Here is a 15,681-nt window from a genome sequence, read left to right on the forward strand (position 1 = left end):
AGTCCACTCTTTTAAATTGGATCTCAATATAAAATCCCTCCCCTTGTGTTGTGGACACATAATTGCTAAATTTATTGGGAGCTCAAAGTGTATAATTTCTGATTTATGCAAATGCCACACGTAAACAATTAAAATGTCCTTTGTACATGGAGGAACCAAAGACTTTGTTGTGATAAAAATATGGTTTGAGCAGTAACGTGAATAACTCACCTCGTCACAGATGACCAGTCCGACATTTCCCTTGTGCAGCACCTCAGCGTGAAGGCGGAAAGTCTCATATGAAATTATCAGGATGGGGGTTGGTACTCTTGATCCATGTTGGCTCATAAACCCAGCTAAAGAAGCAGATGTGGGAGAAGTGAGTGCTTAATGGCAATGATTTATGGAGAACAAAGCTTGGAGGAATAACAGAAAAGTGTGCATGTTATTAGGCAGCTTGAAAGCATCCTTCATCCTCACAAAATGACTGAAAGGACATAAGCTTACACTGTGATAAAACAGATTGTGTTTGAGCGGGAACTGATCCAGGATCATGGTGGAATAATTAAACCAGAGAAAGAAACAACTTGTTCAAATAGTAATTGCTCAAATGAGAGAAATAATCACAGAACCACACGTCACTATGCAAACATTTAAAAGTCAGTATATATTTATAGCGTGGGTTGCCAATTCACAAAAATATAACTTGCTATAATTCAGAGAAGTTTCCAAAAAAAAGTACAATTAAATTCAGAAATTAGGCCTAACTTTCATCTGAAATATAGTTAGCTATCCTTAATCATATTCCTGGGGCCCTCCCCTTGTTAAGCACTATTCCTCTCCATCCTGGTACCTACTTGACAAATACATACTCGTACATAAAAGCATACATACATACAAAATAGGAGCCATTTGATAAGGCAGTGATCCTGAAATAATTTAATATCGCCTCCCAGAAAAATAAGCGGCATGCCTTTTTGGTTCAATAAAATGACATAATGGAGTAGGAATTTGCAGCTCTGCCAAGAATCCAATGATTAAATGTGGACATGGTGCCACAGAAAGAAGGTTGCAAAAGTTAAAGTTTACAATTGTTGTGCGATGCAATCCTGCATACAGATCGAACTGACTCAGGCTTTCATTCTTGTGCAATAGATATAATGGGTACCTCTCGTTAAGAATTTATAAAACTATTATAATTTTACCTTCAAGACAACTCCGACGGGGATGCTTGCTATCAGAAGGGTTACTCCTATATTATTGATGGCATTTCTTGACACATTTGTTATGTTTATTGTATTACCCTTAATATTTTACCTGTGATCACAAGTCTGTTGAAGTGTTTCTTCCTGAAAAATGCTTTTTATGTAACAGAATGTACATTTGTAAGAAAGCCATCTTATACGTTCTGGCATTGCAACAAGACTCAGAATGATGATGTTGCAACTCACACTATGTATGCGAGTCAGGCTGTCCCTTTGTATAAGCTCAATGGTAAAGGGGCTACACTGGCAGAGTGGAGTAATATTTATTATATGGCAAATGATCAGACAGAGGTACCCTCTCAAGAGGTTACCTGAATTACAGGTAAACAAAGTAGGTACAGTGGTTGCTCTATTAACTGTGAAAAATTAATTATTTTGAGACATTGTTTTATTTACTAAGGTTTACTTTGCGGGTTTCTACTTTCGTAACTTTAGCAGCACTAATTATTTGAAAGACTAAGGGCCCGATTACAATCTTGGCGAATGGGATACTCAGTATCCGTATTACACGTTCCATAGGCTATTACGGAAATGCAATTTGGCGGATGGGAAATCGGTCGTTTGTAACGGAGTAACCCTGTTCGCTCAGGCCCTTAAACATTTTCACCAAAATGTTTAATTACGTTCTGAATTTTTCTTCCTTTAAACTACCACAGTGATAAAATGAATTAAGTAAATTTTTTTACATACATTTCTTTGCGAAGATTGTTTAACCTTACTATAAATAGAGGCAATGTTCGTTTAGAGGTGTTAATGTCTGTATGTATGCATGTTATAGTTGTATAGGGTGAACCTCATCAAAGGTAGCAGAGAGCTGTACAGGGTCAAAAGCAAGCATACTGTCAATGAGTGATAGGAGAGGTAGCTGGTTTGTGGATTGTTATTGCACAAAAAATCCTTACAAATTATGGAACCAAAAGATACTTTGGTTGTTTGGGGATACAGTAACCGAGCTGCTGCGGAGATCACATTTTACTTTAAGCCCAAGAGGATGATGATGTTGCTAGACCTCTGCGTGGTTTCTTGTGATGTATGTAAATTGGGTCGGACCAGACCTCACACTTGCCCTGCACCTTGCTGAATCATTCACTGGTAGTGCTCTCACTTGTGAGGTCTAATGGGGTTTCTCACTCTATAGGCTGTTGCTATGAGGTGCTACTAAACACAGCTTTTAAATTAAAAGTTAAAACAGCAATCGTGGAATATTTCTGTTTTAATGTTCACCTGCTTAGATTTGTGGAGTGTTATGAGAGGCCTTCAGGGCCTACATAAGATGCATCTTCATTGCATTAAAGTAAATGAAGGCTAGATTAAATACATGGGAATCTGCTCACCGTGAGGCGGAGGAATGCTATGTGCTAACCAGAGACACGGCTGTGCTCATAAAGACGCATGCAGTGCTACTGAAATCTAATCTGGAGGAGACCTGCCAAGGCAGTTCAGGTTAGACTGTTCATATTGGAGCAGGACTGATTTTCATATTGCGGATCTCAATTCAGCGACATAGTAAGAGAAAAATGATGGCCCGAGTGTTCACCTGTGGCTGCTGAGATTAATTGAAACATTCCTTCCATCACCTTGTTGTTTGTTGCAGTACACACCGTAAGCACACTGTAATGTAATGTAAGGTGGATTTGTATAGCATTGCTTATCCAGGCGCTGAGTAGCTGAAAGTATGCGTGTGGTGAGGCTGGGCCTAAATACAGGCAGTCTCGAGGGTCCCACAAGAAGACTAATTGAAATGCTAGGTCTTCAGCTTCTTGAGGAATTCAAGATGTTGGGGGAGGTCGCTCCAGGATTTAGCGGCTAGTTAAGCGAATGATCAACTTACCGTTCTGCTTCTGTGGATGGATAGTTTGTGTGTGTGTGAGTGATGCTGAGTGAAGATGTCTGGTGGGATGGTGGAAGTAAAACCGATGATTGAGGTATGCAGGTCCCGTGTTGTGTAGTGTCTTGAATGCATATGTGAGAAGTTTGAACTGGTAGCGCTTCTCGATGGGAAGCCAGTGGAGCTCTCTGAGGGGAGTTGTGATGTGTGTTTGGCAGGGAGGCCAAGGAAGAGTCTGGCTATACTTTTGGATGGTTTGAAGCCTGAAGATGGGTTGGAATGCTGGTGTAAAGTACGTTACTATATTCCAATCTGCTAGGGATTAGGGTCTGCGTGATGCCACATCTGGTGATTTTTAAGTAACATATGTAGGATGTGGAAGCAAGAGGAGGTGATGACGACCTGAGACTTCATGGTGTCCAGGATGAGGCTTAGGTTACTAGTGTGGGTGGTTGGGGTGGGTCAAAGATCGGCGGGCCACCAGGTGGAGTCCCAAGGTGAGCTCTTATTCCCAAAGATCAGCACTTCGGTATTGTCGGTGTTGAGCTCGAGGCAGTTTTCTTTCATCCAATTTGCCACGCTGGTCATGCATTGTTTGAAGTTAGTCTTGGTAGTAACGGAGTCATCTGAGAGGAGAAAAATGAGCTGTGTCTCGTCAGCATAAGAAATTATGCTGGTTCCATGGGATCTGATGTATGCCAGAAAAGTCATGTACATGTTGAAAAGTGTGGTGCTAAGTGATGATCTCTGTGAGACTCCGCAGACGATGTCCATGGATTCTGATGTGATGTGAACAGCAAGAGTTTGACTCATGTTCTTCCGGAGAGGAAGAAAGCTATCAATTTGAGTGCTGGTCCTTGTATTCCTGTTTTGTGTAGTCTGGCGATGAGTGTGTGGTGGGAGACAGTGCTGAAAGTGGTGGTTTGGTTGAGGAGGATGAGGGGGGCAGTCTGTCCACAGCAGTGGCGGCTCCTTCGTTAAGGCAGAGGAGCGTCGCCCCACTGCTTTTTGCAGTGTAAAAAAAGGAGAAATAAAATGATAACCCGAGGTTATCAACATTTTAGTTTTCCTCATTGCAGCGTCTTTGTGGGGCTGGGCTGCTCTCAGAGCAGGGGAAGGAGTTGTTTGCACTCCCTATGTGAGCAGGAGTGCTTGGCCGGGCTGCCCAAATCAGTCATGTGTACATACCGTGTTCTCCATGCAGGCTGCATTACAGCCTGCATGGAGACATGCCCACCCCTCCAGCCACACGCTAAATGCCGTGTCAAGGGGCTCAGACTAATCACAATGCTCCATTGCAGCATTGTGATTGGCTGCAAAGAACCTGGGAGCCCTTGCGCTTTCTGTCTCATTCCCCCAAGAAGCTAGGAAGAGGACGTAGAAGAAGCAGCGCCCGGTCAAGAGGTAATGAATTATTTTTAAAAACCTATTTCCACCCCGCCCCCGCAACTTACCCCGACTCCACCCCACTGCTGCTAACAGGTAGCAGCCGCCGCTGGTCCACGGACAAAGATGGTGCGTAAGTAGTTTGTGCCAACAATGAGGGTTGTTTCGAAATCCTGAGTGGGTATGCCTCAATGAGGTCTGAGATGTTCTACTCTCACCAGGAGGTGTCCTGACCTGGCTGTACTGTTCCTACAGGAGCAAGACCAAGGCTGGTTTGCTTATGGAGGGTCTCTGTATAGATACCAAGCTGTATTGTATCCTCTATGAGGGCGGGTACTCACTGCCGCAGTGATACATACTCCAACAAATAAGTCTCTTTATTATACAAGATTGAATCAATTACCACTTATCGGGGGCAAAACGCAAAGGTCTGAAATGAGGTCCTGAGCAATTGGCAGTGGCTAGGATTAATGCAAGCATCCCTTCCATCATTTTGATGATGCTGTCTGTTTACTATCTGTGTACTATACAGTATATTATCTGTTTTGCCACATTTTCAGAACACAAACAGCTTTGCATGCTCTTGGATATGCTCAACTTTGTTTTGAACGCACACCCAGATTTATTCCAATTTAGAATGTGTGCCAGATGTGACAATCTGTATTTGAAGGGGTGTAGTAATCAGGTCCACACTGGTAGGTATGATTCAAGATGATTTATTCAGGTTAGTTACAGGATCAGGTATACAGCCAGTGTGGAGCCAGAGTTAACCAGTAAAGAGCAGGTAAAGAGCCCTTAATGAACCCCACCAGGAGCAGCCAGCCAGGCGCTCAGCCCATCTCCAACTGTGTCTTTCACAGATCAACATTCCACATGACATCATCACCCAGTGTTCCACTGGTGGAGAAGTAAATAGGAAGAAACACACTGTACCAAGATATAACATATCCTCCTTCCTTCCAAACAAATAACCAAACAAAGAAATTAAGAATCAGATAACGAGCTCAGAAGAACCAAACTAAATAGAAAAGTACAAGGGCGAACAGAGCGAAGGTAGAAAAAGAGAAAACAAGCAAAGTTCTTAAGGAAACAGAAAACAAGCAAAGGTCTTAAAGAAACAAATAACCTAACTTGTTTCCCATCCTCCTTTCTACAAATGAGAAAAAAAAACGTCAATGAGTACTCCCTCTGCACTCGAACTGGCCAGGTAAGAGTGCGAGAGAGCAATCACATCAGTGAGAACAAGATGACAGAGAAGACGAAAAATGCATAAGATTAAACATGCTTCCCTGTGATAGAATTAAAGATAACAAAAGATTTTATAACATCACTGAGTAAAACAACAGAGAAAGATCTTAGCACCCAGTGAACATGAAGTTAAAGCGCAAGGCGACTTACATTAACAGTAACGTGATGCGCAGGGCGGCTTACACACAAAAGAGAAAAAAAACATGAAGCGCAGGGCGACTTACACATACATAGCATGAAGCGCAGGGCGGCTTAAACCAACATGAAGCGCAGGGCGACTTATACACAACTATAACGTGAGGCGCAAGGTGGCTTACACACAAAACGCAAAACACATGAAGCGCAGGGCGGCTTATACATAGACATAACGTGAGGCGCAGGGCGGCTTAAACACATAAGAACAAATGCAGCGCAGGGCGACTTATACATAATAAAAGACATGAGACGCTGGGCGAATTACACATAGTCCATACATGAGACACAGGGCGATTTACACACAGGACAAAAATGACATGCACAGGATAGTGGAGAAAAAAAAACCCCAACACACCTCCGGAGAGGTCAAGCAGATTGTGCATAGAAAACACGGGACACACGTCCACGAGACACCTCTACTAGAGGTCAACTAATGTGCACACAAAAGTGGGACAGACCCCAAAACACACCTCACGGAGAGGTACATAGATTGTGCACGATTGCGCACTGTGTGGTAATTTAATACCCTACTGACACACCAAATGTGCACTGTGTGACCGCTGCTCACATGTAACGCAAAAGCAACCTAACTGGTTCTGAAAATTTACTTTGTATGAAATGGAGCCTCAAACTCATAATATGACAAAATGTCACTAGATGGCAGCGTAACACAGAACTGTGAAAAACAAATGTAATAATACATGATTTCACCATGTTAAACATTACAACGCTGCACTCGAGTAAAGAAATGCCACCACCACAAGAAACAAGTCACTGTTAATAATTAAATGTCACAAGGTTCCGATAAACCTTCAAAACCAGTTTTGCCCATTACCTTCATGTTGAAGTATCTTAAAAACGTTGAAAGGACATAAAGAATCTGTGAGCTGATAGAACTCAAACCTCCATCCTCACGGACATAATGATGGACAGAGCATGTAAAAGTTACTCTCACGATCGCCCTGCTGACATAATAAAGCTTGAATTAACTTTATTAACACAGTAGAAAAAAAAAAACGTGGTTGGCAGATGACATGTAGTTGTAATCTCCAATGATGCACACCAGTGGTTGGACAATCCTAAAATGGCGGCACGTAGGGTGGCGCTAAGCCGGGTGGCTCACAGCGCGTGCGTGCATGCAGGGACCCTAAAACAGCCTCCGGCAGGGAGAACGAAGGACGTCACAGGAACCATGGAGAATGTAGAGGTAAGCGCACGCTCTTCTCCTTGCGCTCGAGACACATTTTGAAAAACAACACAGCAGTTGATGAAACCAGGATTCTATATGTCTCAGAGGGCCCCAAAAATAAATGACGAAATAAGGCTCACTTTGCCACATGTGAATTACACTGCCAGACATAGCCAGTAAAAAGCACATGAACCCAGTAGCTTCTCACAAAAGCCAAGACCAAGATTGTCTCGTATTACACTAAATTTCCGCTAATGTTGTAAAGAAAACGTGCTGCTGATCATAAACGTGCTGCCGGTCATAACTCTACACACGAGTTAGAAAGGACGCTCCGTGAATCTTCACGAGCAATGAATCAACCTCCTACCCGGCTGTAATGTACAAAACCCACAATCCCAGAGTGGGAAGGCAGCAGCAAAGGGAAGCTTGCACTCACGATCTCAGTGTGGGAAGGCAGCAGCGAGGGGAAGCCTGTAAAAACGACGACAGGTTCTTTTTTTTTTTAAATGTTGAAAACTGAAGATAGTCTTTTAAAAGACCTGGCACACTAAATCCTTGTAAATTGAGACGCTGCAAAGAACGCAGGAACAGTTCTTGAGATTTTCAAAAATGCCATAGATTGTTGCCAAACCACAAAACATGACGCTGGGTCATATAAAAATAACGCAGATACAGCGCCATATTCATTTTGCGCAAAAACCGTTTTTGTGGTCTCTTGAAGGGACTGGTGATGGTCAGGCTTACCCTCTCCTGAGGGCACAGCACAGGCTTGACACTTGACAAAAGCGTTGTGCTTACCCTCTCTTGAGGGCACAGCAGACAGCAGAGGCTTACCCTCACTTGAGGACACAGCAGAGCACAGGCTTACCCTCTCTTGAGGGCACAGCAGAACGTCAGACTTGAGCAACAACCGACCAGATGCTGTAGGGACAGCAAACAGAGACTTGAGCTGCAGTTGAGACTTGAACTGGCACTGTAGAGTTGAGGGCGACCGTTGTAGAGGTCACTGGTGGGGCTATGATGTGCCAGGTATTTGAATAAACGCAGCTGTAGTTCCTTGAGTTGCTTTAGCTTGATAGAAGGTACTCCAAACTTGTAGACTTGAATTTGAAGGTTACAGAGGTAGCAGAAGCAGGTTCTTAGTTTAAATTCGTCGCCAAAAATATGTAGTAATCAGGTCCACACTGGTAGGTATGATTCAAGATGATTTAATCAGGTTAGTTACAGGATCAGGTATACAGCCAGTGTGGAGCCAGAGTTAACCAGTAAAGAGCAGGTAAAAAGCCCTTAATGAACCCCACCAGGAGCAGCCAGCCAGGCGCTCAGCCCATCTCCAACTGTGTCTTTCACAGATCAACATTCCACATGACATCATCACCCAGTGTTCCACTGGCGGAGAAGTAAATAGGAAGAAACACACTGTACCAAGATATAACAAGGGGCTGCTTAAGTCTTTCCTCTTGACTATTGTATTTATGGAAAAGATGCATCTGAATTATATTGCATTGTGACAGCTACATTGTTCGGCCATGTTTAAAAGGAATGAACAAAATTTACTCTTTAGAAGTTGAGGTGTGAAAAACATCTAAAAAAACAAATCTGATCATTGTTAGAAGGTAGAGAATGTGCAGACTGAATGTATCTGGTAGTCTATATATACACTTGTGTTTCTCTAGAAAACTCATCAGTGGTTTGCCATAATTGTATGCATTGTTTCTTCCAATATTTTGCTAAGATGTAGATTTCCTCAAAAATATATTAAACATTTCTCTTGGAACCGTTTTTTTTATGAAGGCTTACATTTTGTTAGAGTGAAATAAACTGGAGTTAGTATACAATCCATTCTTAAAAGCACTTCATATTCAAGTAAAGATTAAATGATATTGTAAAATTTGTACCTAATTTGCGGTCAATCTCATCCTTTGATCCCCCATCGATTGCTAGAGGCTCTATTCTTCCTCCCAACCATTTTCCAACTTCGTTGTACCAGTTTTTTACCAGACTAGATGGTGACACCACAATAGCTTTCTCAATTTCAGGCTTTGCATCTGGACTCTGGCGTAGTAAAGTCCACATAAGTGTGATGCACTGCAAGGTCTTTCCCAAACCCATCTCGTCAGCCATGATGCAGCCGTCACTGCCAGGAATCCTTCTGCCGGTTACACACTCCCAAAGAAACTTAACTCCCTAAAGAGGAGAAGAAAGCATAGTTGTACCACTTGAAAGGAAAAATACAGGATTAAACCCAAGATTAAACAATCGTAAATATGAGGTTATACAGTGGTTTTAGTAATAGGACCAGCTTGCCACACAGGTTGCCATGAAACAAACTTTTTTTTTAAAGATTATATTAGTTAATGCAGGATGGTCTGGTCAGTCGATTGCTCAGTCAGTTTCTTTATTTTCTCCTATGTTCCCTCCAGATGTGTTCGGTGATTGCTCCTAATATGACTCACAGTTAACTGATATAGTGCATTACACTTGTTGGAACACAGCAGTGTAACATTTTATATTAACCTATTTTGGAAGAACTAGGTTACAGGAAACCTGGTGGATGGCCAATTTGCTTTCTTGGATGTTTCACAAGCAGGAGGAGTTTTCTTCAAGGGATTGGCTCTGGGCTAAAATAATGGGATTAGTCAATACCTTAATTAATCTTAATAGGATAGTCCACTGTTTGTCCACTGGAAGGCAAATGGCTTTTCTAATTTCCCCCTTTTAGGCGATTAGGAAATTTTGATCGATGGGGATTTTATTTAACATAAAATTATGACATTTACTGGTCATTATGCTACTTGGGTACCATGCCTCTTATGTTCTAGAGATGGCATTAAGATGAAAAACATGTCCTTCATTTTTTATTGCAATAAACAATCCCTTGCCTGGAAAATATCTCCTTTCATTCCTCAAGGGGGTCCTCACTAATGGATGTGTGTGTGAGAATCTACCCTTATGGAACACAGTCTTACATTTTGCTAGGTTTTCTTCAGATAATAATGACAAAGAAATAAACTGGTCAGCTTTCCATGTCCTTCTCTTTTGCTAGCAACACGTTCATCTAAAATTGAGGCGGTCATGTTTGGATCAGGTAAGGTGTGCAATGGCTGATTTCTTCAGTTCTACCACAAAGATAATTGTCTAAATGTGAGGATTCGACTTTGGGTATTTCTTTGGTTATTCAGAAAATCAAAATACTTTTGAGAATATTTTAAACTGCTTGTTGCCCAGATAATAATACCCACTGGTGACAAAAAGGATTGTATGACCATCATTGTGAGTCAGAAATATTACATCGCCCGTCACAATTTTTGAATCAGCAAGATCCCTTGAAAAGCCCAAAGGAAGGCAAGATGTAATTTTAGATCCTTTCGTCAAAGGATAAAAACAAAATTATTTTATCTGGTCTGGTGGCTCAGTGAACCAATGTATCCACTCCAGGGATCAGTGTCTGACCTCATGGTCACAGGTTTGAAACCTGGTGGGTCAACTGAGCCTTTCAGTCTTCCAAGGTCGATAAAACGAATAACACAGAGTGGGGTAACAATAAATATCTGTTATTTCAGTGCCAAGAGGCACAAGGGTGAACATGCACTTTACAAACTGTTATTTCCTATGGTCTTCTAGGAAACGTTATTGAACCTGGACACTCAAGAACGGTTTTAAATTTGGTTTCTAAAGGGAAAGGAGCAGTGGCAAAGAAGCCTTTTCCAAGCATTTCTGAAAATGTTTGGATTGTATAGATTAAGATCACATTTCATCTAGCCCATCTGTATCAACTTTTGCTATGTAAGCCTATAGTTCTTTAGATGATCAGAAAAAAATCAAAATCGGTCTAAAGAGACTAAATGAAGTGAGAGACCCTAGACCAGAAGGGATTTGAAATAAGATGTTACAATTTTATGCAAACTGGTTGGCTGCATTTTTGCACAAGTCTTTTCAAATTTGTATAATTCACTGCTATACTGCCTTGTTGGTGTCCTCCATCAGGCTAATTTATATTTTTTTTAAAGTAAGACCCACATTGACACTCTGGAGTCACTTAGTCTCATCTCTAGGATGCTCCACCGAGAAGGTTGCTTGCAACACTAATTTTGCCACGCCAAGAAAACTGGTTGGAATCATGCAATATTGCATCACATTTTGGAAAGCATGTCAGTTTCTGATAAGATCTTTATTAAGTCACATCAAATAGACAAATGCTGTTATATTTAGAGGGGCAGACTATTTGCTGGCTTTATATAGCAGCGATGCCTTTGACACGGTCCCACTGCACATATTGTGGGTTAAACCTGGCAAATGTATGATTCACGTCTGGGCTTTTGTGTGTTATCCAGAAGCGGCATACTAACACCTAGCTGTCGGTTATGCTGGATACATTATATGCCATTTTGAAAACCGAAAACTGTATGCGTCAGTGGCGTGTCCTGGGTACTGCCTTGTTCAGTACCTTTCTAAGTGATCTTCTGGGATCCCTTATCCAGGAAGGGGCATTACCCCATAATGTTGACATCACAACTGTCAAACACTTATGTATGCCAGTGGTGCGGCCTTGATTGACCTGCCTCTGGCAGGCCTACAAGTACAACTGATGCGGTTACATAAATATGCCGCGAGAAATTAACTTTGTCAATATTGGGAATATGAAGATCATGGTTTCCAGAGAGAAGCTTAAGCAATGCTCACTGGCGGTATGCAAGTACAAAGATTGACAAGTTTAACGGGTCTAAATATTTGGGCTACAATTTGGAGGAGAATGGAACATGGCAGAAGTAAGTAAGAATGTTATCTTGTGCCAGGTTGGATAAAATGGATGCATTAAAAAGCAATGACCCTAAATTTGATGATTATCTATCAGTCCTGCTATAAAGCCAAGGTGGTCCTCTAAATTACCTGTAATGCAGACCTATTAGGTGGATGACACAGGGGAGAAATGTGACACTCAAATTTATCTCTACCCCCCAGTGACATCTGTGCTGCCTATAAACAAGGAACTTGGGGTCAGATGTATGAAATTTGGTTTTTGCATTTCTTAAATAGCAAAACCCTAAGAAATTGATATTTAGGGAATGCAAGATGTTATGTACAAAAATAGTGATTTCCTAATAGCAATCACTACAGAGTATTAGTCGCTATTAGGAAATTGCTATTTAGGAAATGCTAAATTATTCGTTCTTATGGGCCTGAAGGCCTAAAGGCCCATAGGTACGAATGGTTCAGCATTTCCAATTTTGCGATTTCCTTACAGGAAATCGCAAATTTGGAAATGCAAAATCAAGGGTGCCTATAGGCCTAGGGTCCCCCTTGATGCACCCCCGGTGACATTTAAAGCGCACAAAAGCCCTAGGGGCATGTGTGCACTTTAAAAAAGCATTTTGGGGTGATTTTTGTTTTAATTGCACATGGTTACCATCGACTTGGATCGAATGTAATATATGATATAACACAATAAGCAATTTACAGTGCGCACAGCTACTACCAGGAGCCAGGTTTCAGTTTCTTCCTGAACAGCGATGAGTTACTAACAGAGTGTAGCTCCAACGGGAGCGGATTCCATAGTGAGGCACCCAGGAATGTTAGTGATCTACCTGCAGATCTTTGACGCTGGAACTTTGGGATCACAGCTAGGCGTTTGTTGGGAGATCATAAATGTCTACACAGGTTTTAGAAGCTCAATCTAGCTCTAAGGTATTCGGGGCCCATCGGATACAAAGCATCATGAACCAAAGTCAGAGCCTTAAATGTGATCTCTCCCTGATGGGTAACCAGTGAAGTTCCCGGAGATGTGGGCTAATGTGTTGTCTTTTTGGCACATTTAGCAGAAGGCAAGCTGCCGCATTCTGGATCAACTGCAACTTATTCATTGGTATTCCGGTGTGCTCAGGTATAGAGCATTTACAAATACTAATCTACATGTGATTAATGCCTGGATGACTGTTTCCCTTGCTGAAAAGGAGAGCAGTGGCAGAAATTTCATAAGAGACCTCAAAATTCCAAAAATATACCTACCAGCTTTTTGACTTGAGGACAAAAGGATAGTTTGTTGTCAAAGGTTATTCCCAGGATTTTTACTGAGACCTTTTTAGGGCCTGGAGAGGATGCATGATCTGGCCAAATTGTTGGCCCGAGGTTTGGTGGGAAAGTCCCAAAGAAGAGGATATCTTTTTTCTTCATTGCATTAGAGTTGAGGATTGGCTAGCCAGTAGAAAAATGCGGTAAGGCAGGTGTTAATTTGAGTGCTGTTCGGCTCAGATTCCTTACTCCAGGAAAAAAACAATTGATTGTTGTCTGCATAGAATAACACCTTCGCTCCAAATTCTTCTACTAGAAATGCCAAGGGTGTAAGGTAGAAGTTTAAAAGTGCTGGACTTAGGGCCGAACCTTAGGGACACACGTATCCACTTTCCTTGGGCTAGCCGAACAGGGTGGAATACAGACTTGATGGCTTTTGTCTGCTAAAAATGTTAGCCAGTCAAAAGTACGCCCGGTCACTCCAATGTCCTCGGGCAGTCAAGCAGGTGTATATGGGGCACGGTATCAAAGGCTGCCGATAGGTCCAACATGATCAGTATGGCCGCTTTGCCCCTCACCCATCTAGGGTTTCTTTGATGTATTTCGATACCTCAACCAATACAGTTTCTGTACTATAATGGGCTCCTTCCCAGATTGACTGGGATGTAGCAACTTATTAGCTTCCAAGACGTTCGACAGTTGTATAGTCACCTGCTTCTCTAGTATTTTGGATAAGGCTAGCAGTAAAGAAATCGGTCTGTAATTGGCTGGAATAGCCAGGTGTAGTGCTAGAGGCACTCTTGTGGTCTGACACCCTGTGATGACCTTTGACTACCATTATTTTAACTGACTTTGGGGAGTTATTTTATCCTAGCCTGAATGTAAGACGTCCTGCATATGCCTTGTTTTCTTAGGGGTTTCTTTCTTGTACTCTTGCAGTCTTTCAGTGGGACCGGTCACGGAGTAGAACAGTCTTGCCAAGAACAGAACGTGTGGATGTGCATTTGAACGCGTGAGAGAGAGAGAGAGGTGTGGAATGTACTTTTTGGTCTCGAAGTGCAGTGTTTTGAGCAGTGGTGCACAAATGTGCACTGTGCTGTACATTGATAAGTATTATGATGTTCTTACTATTTGCTTTGACATGGCCTCATGTCATCCTGAATTCTGACTCTGCCTGGCTTGAGCTTTATCTGCGTGCACAGCCACGCTTGCAAGTTGTTTGGGTTAATCACGTTCAAGGATTATTTTTGTGAGAGATTGTTTAATGTACCCTGGAAGGCTTTCATGAGCTTTGTCAAGATAAAGGCTGGAACATGCGAGACTGTAGGGGGAACGTGTGAACTCCTTCCTGCCATGGAATGCTTGCTTGGAAGCTGACAGTCCTAGTAAGTTTCCTTGTGCGGGGAGGACAATTCTCAAACCTTCTAGTGTTTGTTTTGAGATTATAAAGCTGAGGATTGTTGACTTAGAAACCGGGACTTTGGAATCTGAATGGGGACGGACTAGTCTACTTCGGTACAGCGGAACCCTGGTTGCTGAGGCTCTTATCCCCGGCTGTTAATCCTCCGGTCAGGAGTGGGGTAAGATGCAGTGTTTGCACCAGGTGAAGTGTTGAGTTTTGATTATTGCCACTGTGATGTGTGGCCAGTGGCTTTGATCATTTGAGGTGTTTTCTTGGTGATGTGTGAATGAGTGAGGTGCACATCCAAAGTAATCTTTTGTGATTCAGTGTATATATCATTCCGATCTCTTGCAGGACGTCCAGCATATTTTTTTTGACTGTTGTCTCAAATTATTTGCTGCTCGTTTATTCATTAGTATTATTCATGCATTTAACTGTTGCATTTACCAAGTGTGTTATTATTGCATGCATATAAATATATATCTCTATGTGTATTTGAGTTTTGGGCATTTGGCATCTGGGAAAGCCTTTCTGTTAAGAGAGCATTGTGTAAAATAAAACCCCAAGCCTTATTCTAAAAATCGAGTCTTTGCATTTTTTAAAATAAAACCCTTTTCTAAAGGTGTAATGTTTAAGTCTCCTTCTTCGCCGTGTGTTTTGAGACACCGTGTGGGAGATGGATTCTGTATTATCTGAAAGGCGAAGCAAGACACCAGGTCCGTCGTTGGCTTTTTAATTGGTGGAAGGATCTTTACTTGCTTCCAATCAATGAGGCTGTACTTATTGAGGTATTTGCAAACCAGTTTACAGCTGATCTTCCGCAGCATTTCTAACCCAACTGTCATATTTCGTGAGATCGTCATTCAGAATGCCTGATAATTCTGGGAGATGTTGCTTTAGCACCTTCAAGAATTCCTGCGGGTCTCTTCTATTGAAAGCTTTCCCATAACGTGTCACTGCGTTCTGGGAAGGGTCCTGTGTCACTGGTCGTTGCCATGAAAATCTGATTAAAAAGTGATCAGACCAAAACAGTGGTTGTGGATCCTCCATCTTAATTGGCACATTGGAACAAACTTGATCCAGCGTGTGTCCTCCTTGATGTGTCGGTTTCACCACATACTGGCTAAGATTGAGCAAATTCATTATCTCTGAATACCAAAGCTTCTGGGTTGTCTATTTT

The 15,681-nt window shown here is 42.0% G+C and overlaps 1 protein-coding gene across 1 annotated transcript in view; it reads right to left on the reverse strand.

Annotated features, from left to right (window-relative positions):
• Window positions 1-15,681, reverse strand: part of RAD54L (RAD54 like) — a 186,171-nt gene that overhangs the window by 99,928 nt on the left and 70,562 nt on the right. The window contains exons 7-8 of the mRNA XM_085602752.1: window positions 8,989-9,277; window positions 211-335 (exon numbers count right to left, since the gene is read on the reverse strand). Of these exons, the coding sequence (XP_085458878.1) occupies window positions 211-335; window positions 8,989-9,277 (414 nt within the window). The remainder of the gene's footprint in view (window positions 1-210; window positions 336-8,988; window positions 9,278-15,681) is intronic.

This window comes from Triturus cristatus, chromosome 4_2 (assembly GCF_964204655.1).
Source record: "Triturus cristatus chromosome 4_2, aTriCri1.1, whole genome shotgun sequence".
Lineage (NCBI taxonomy): Eukaryota > Metazoa > Chordata > Amphibia > Caudata > Salamandridae > Triturus > Triturus cristatus.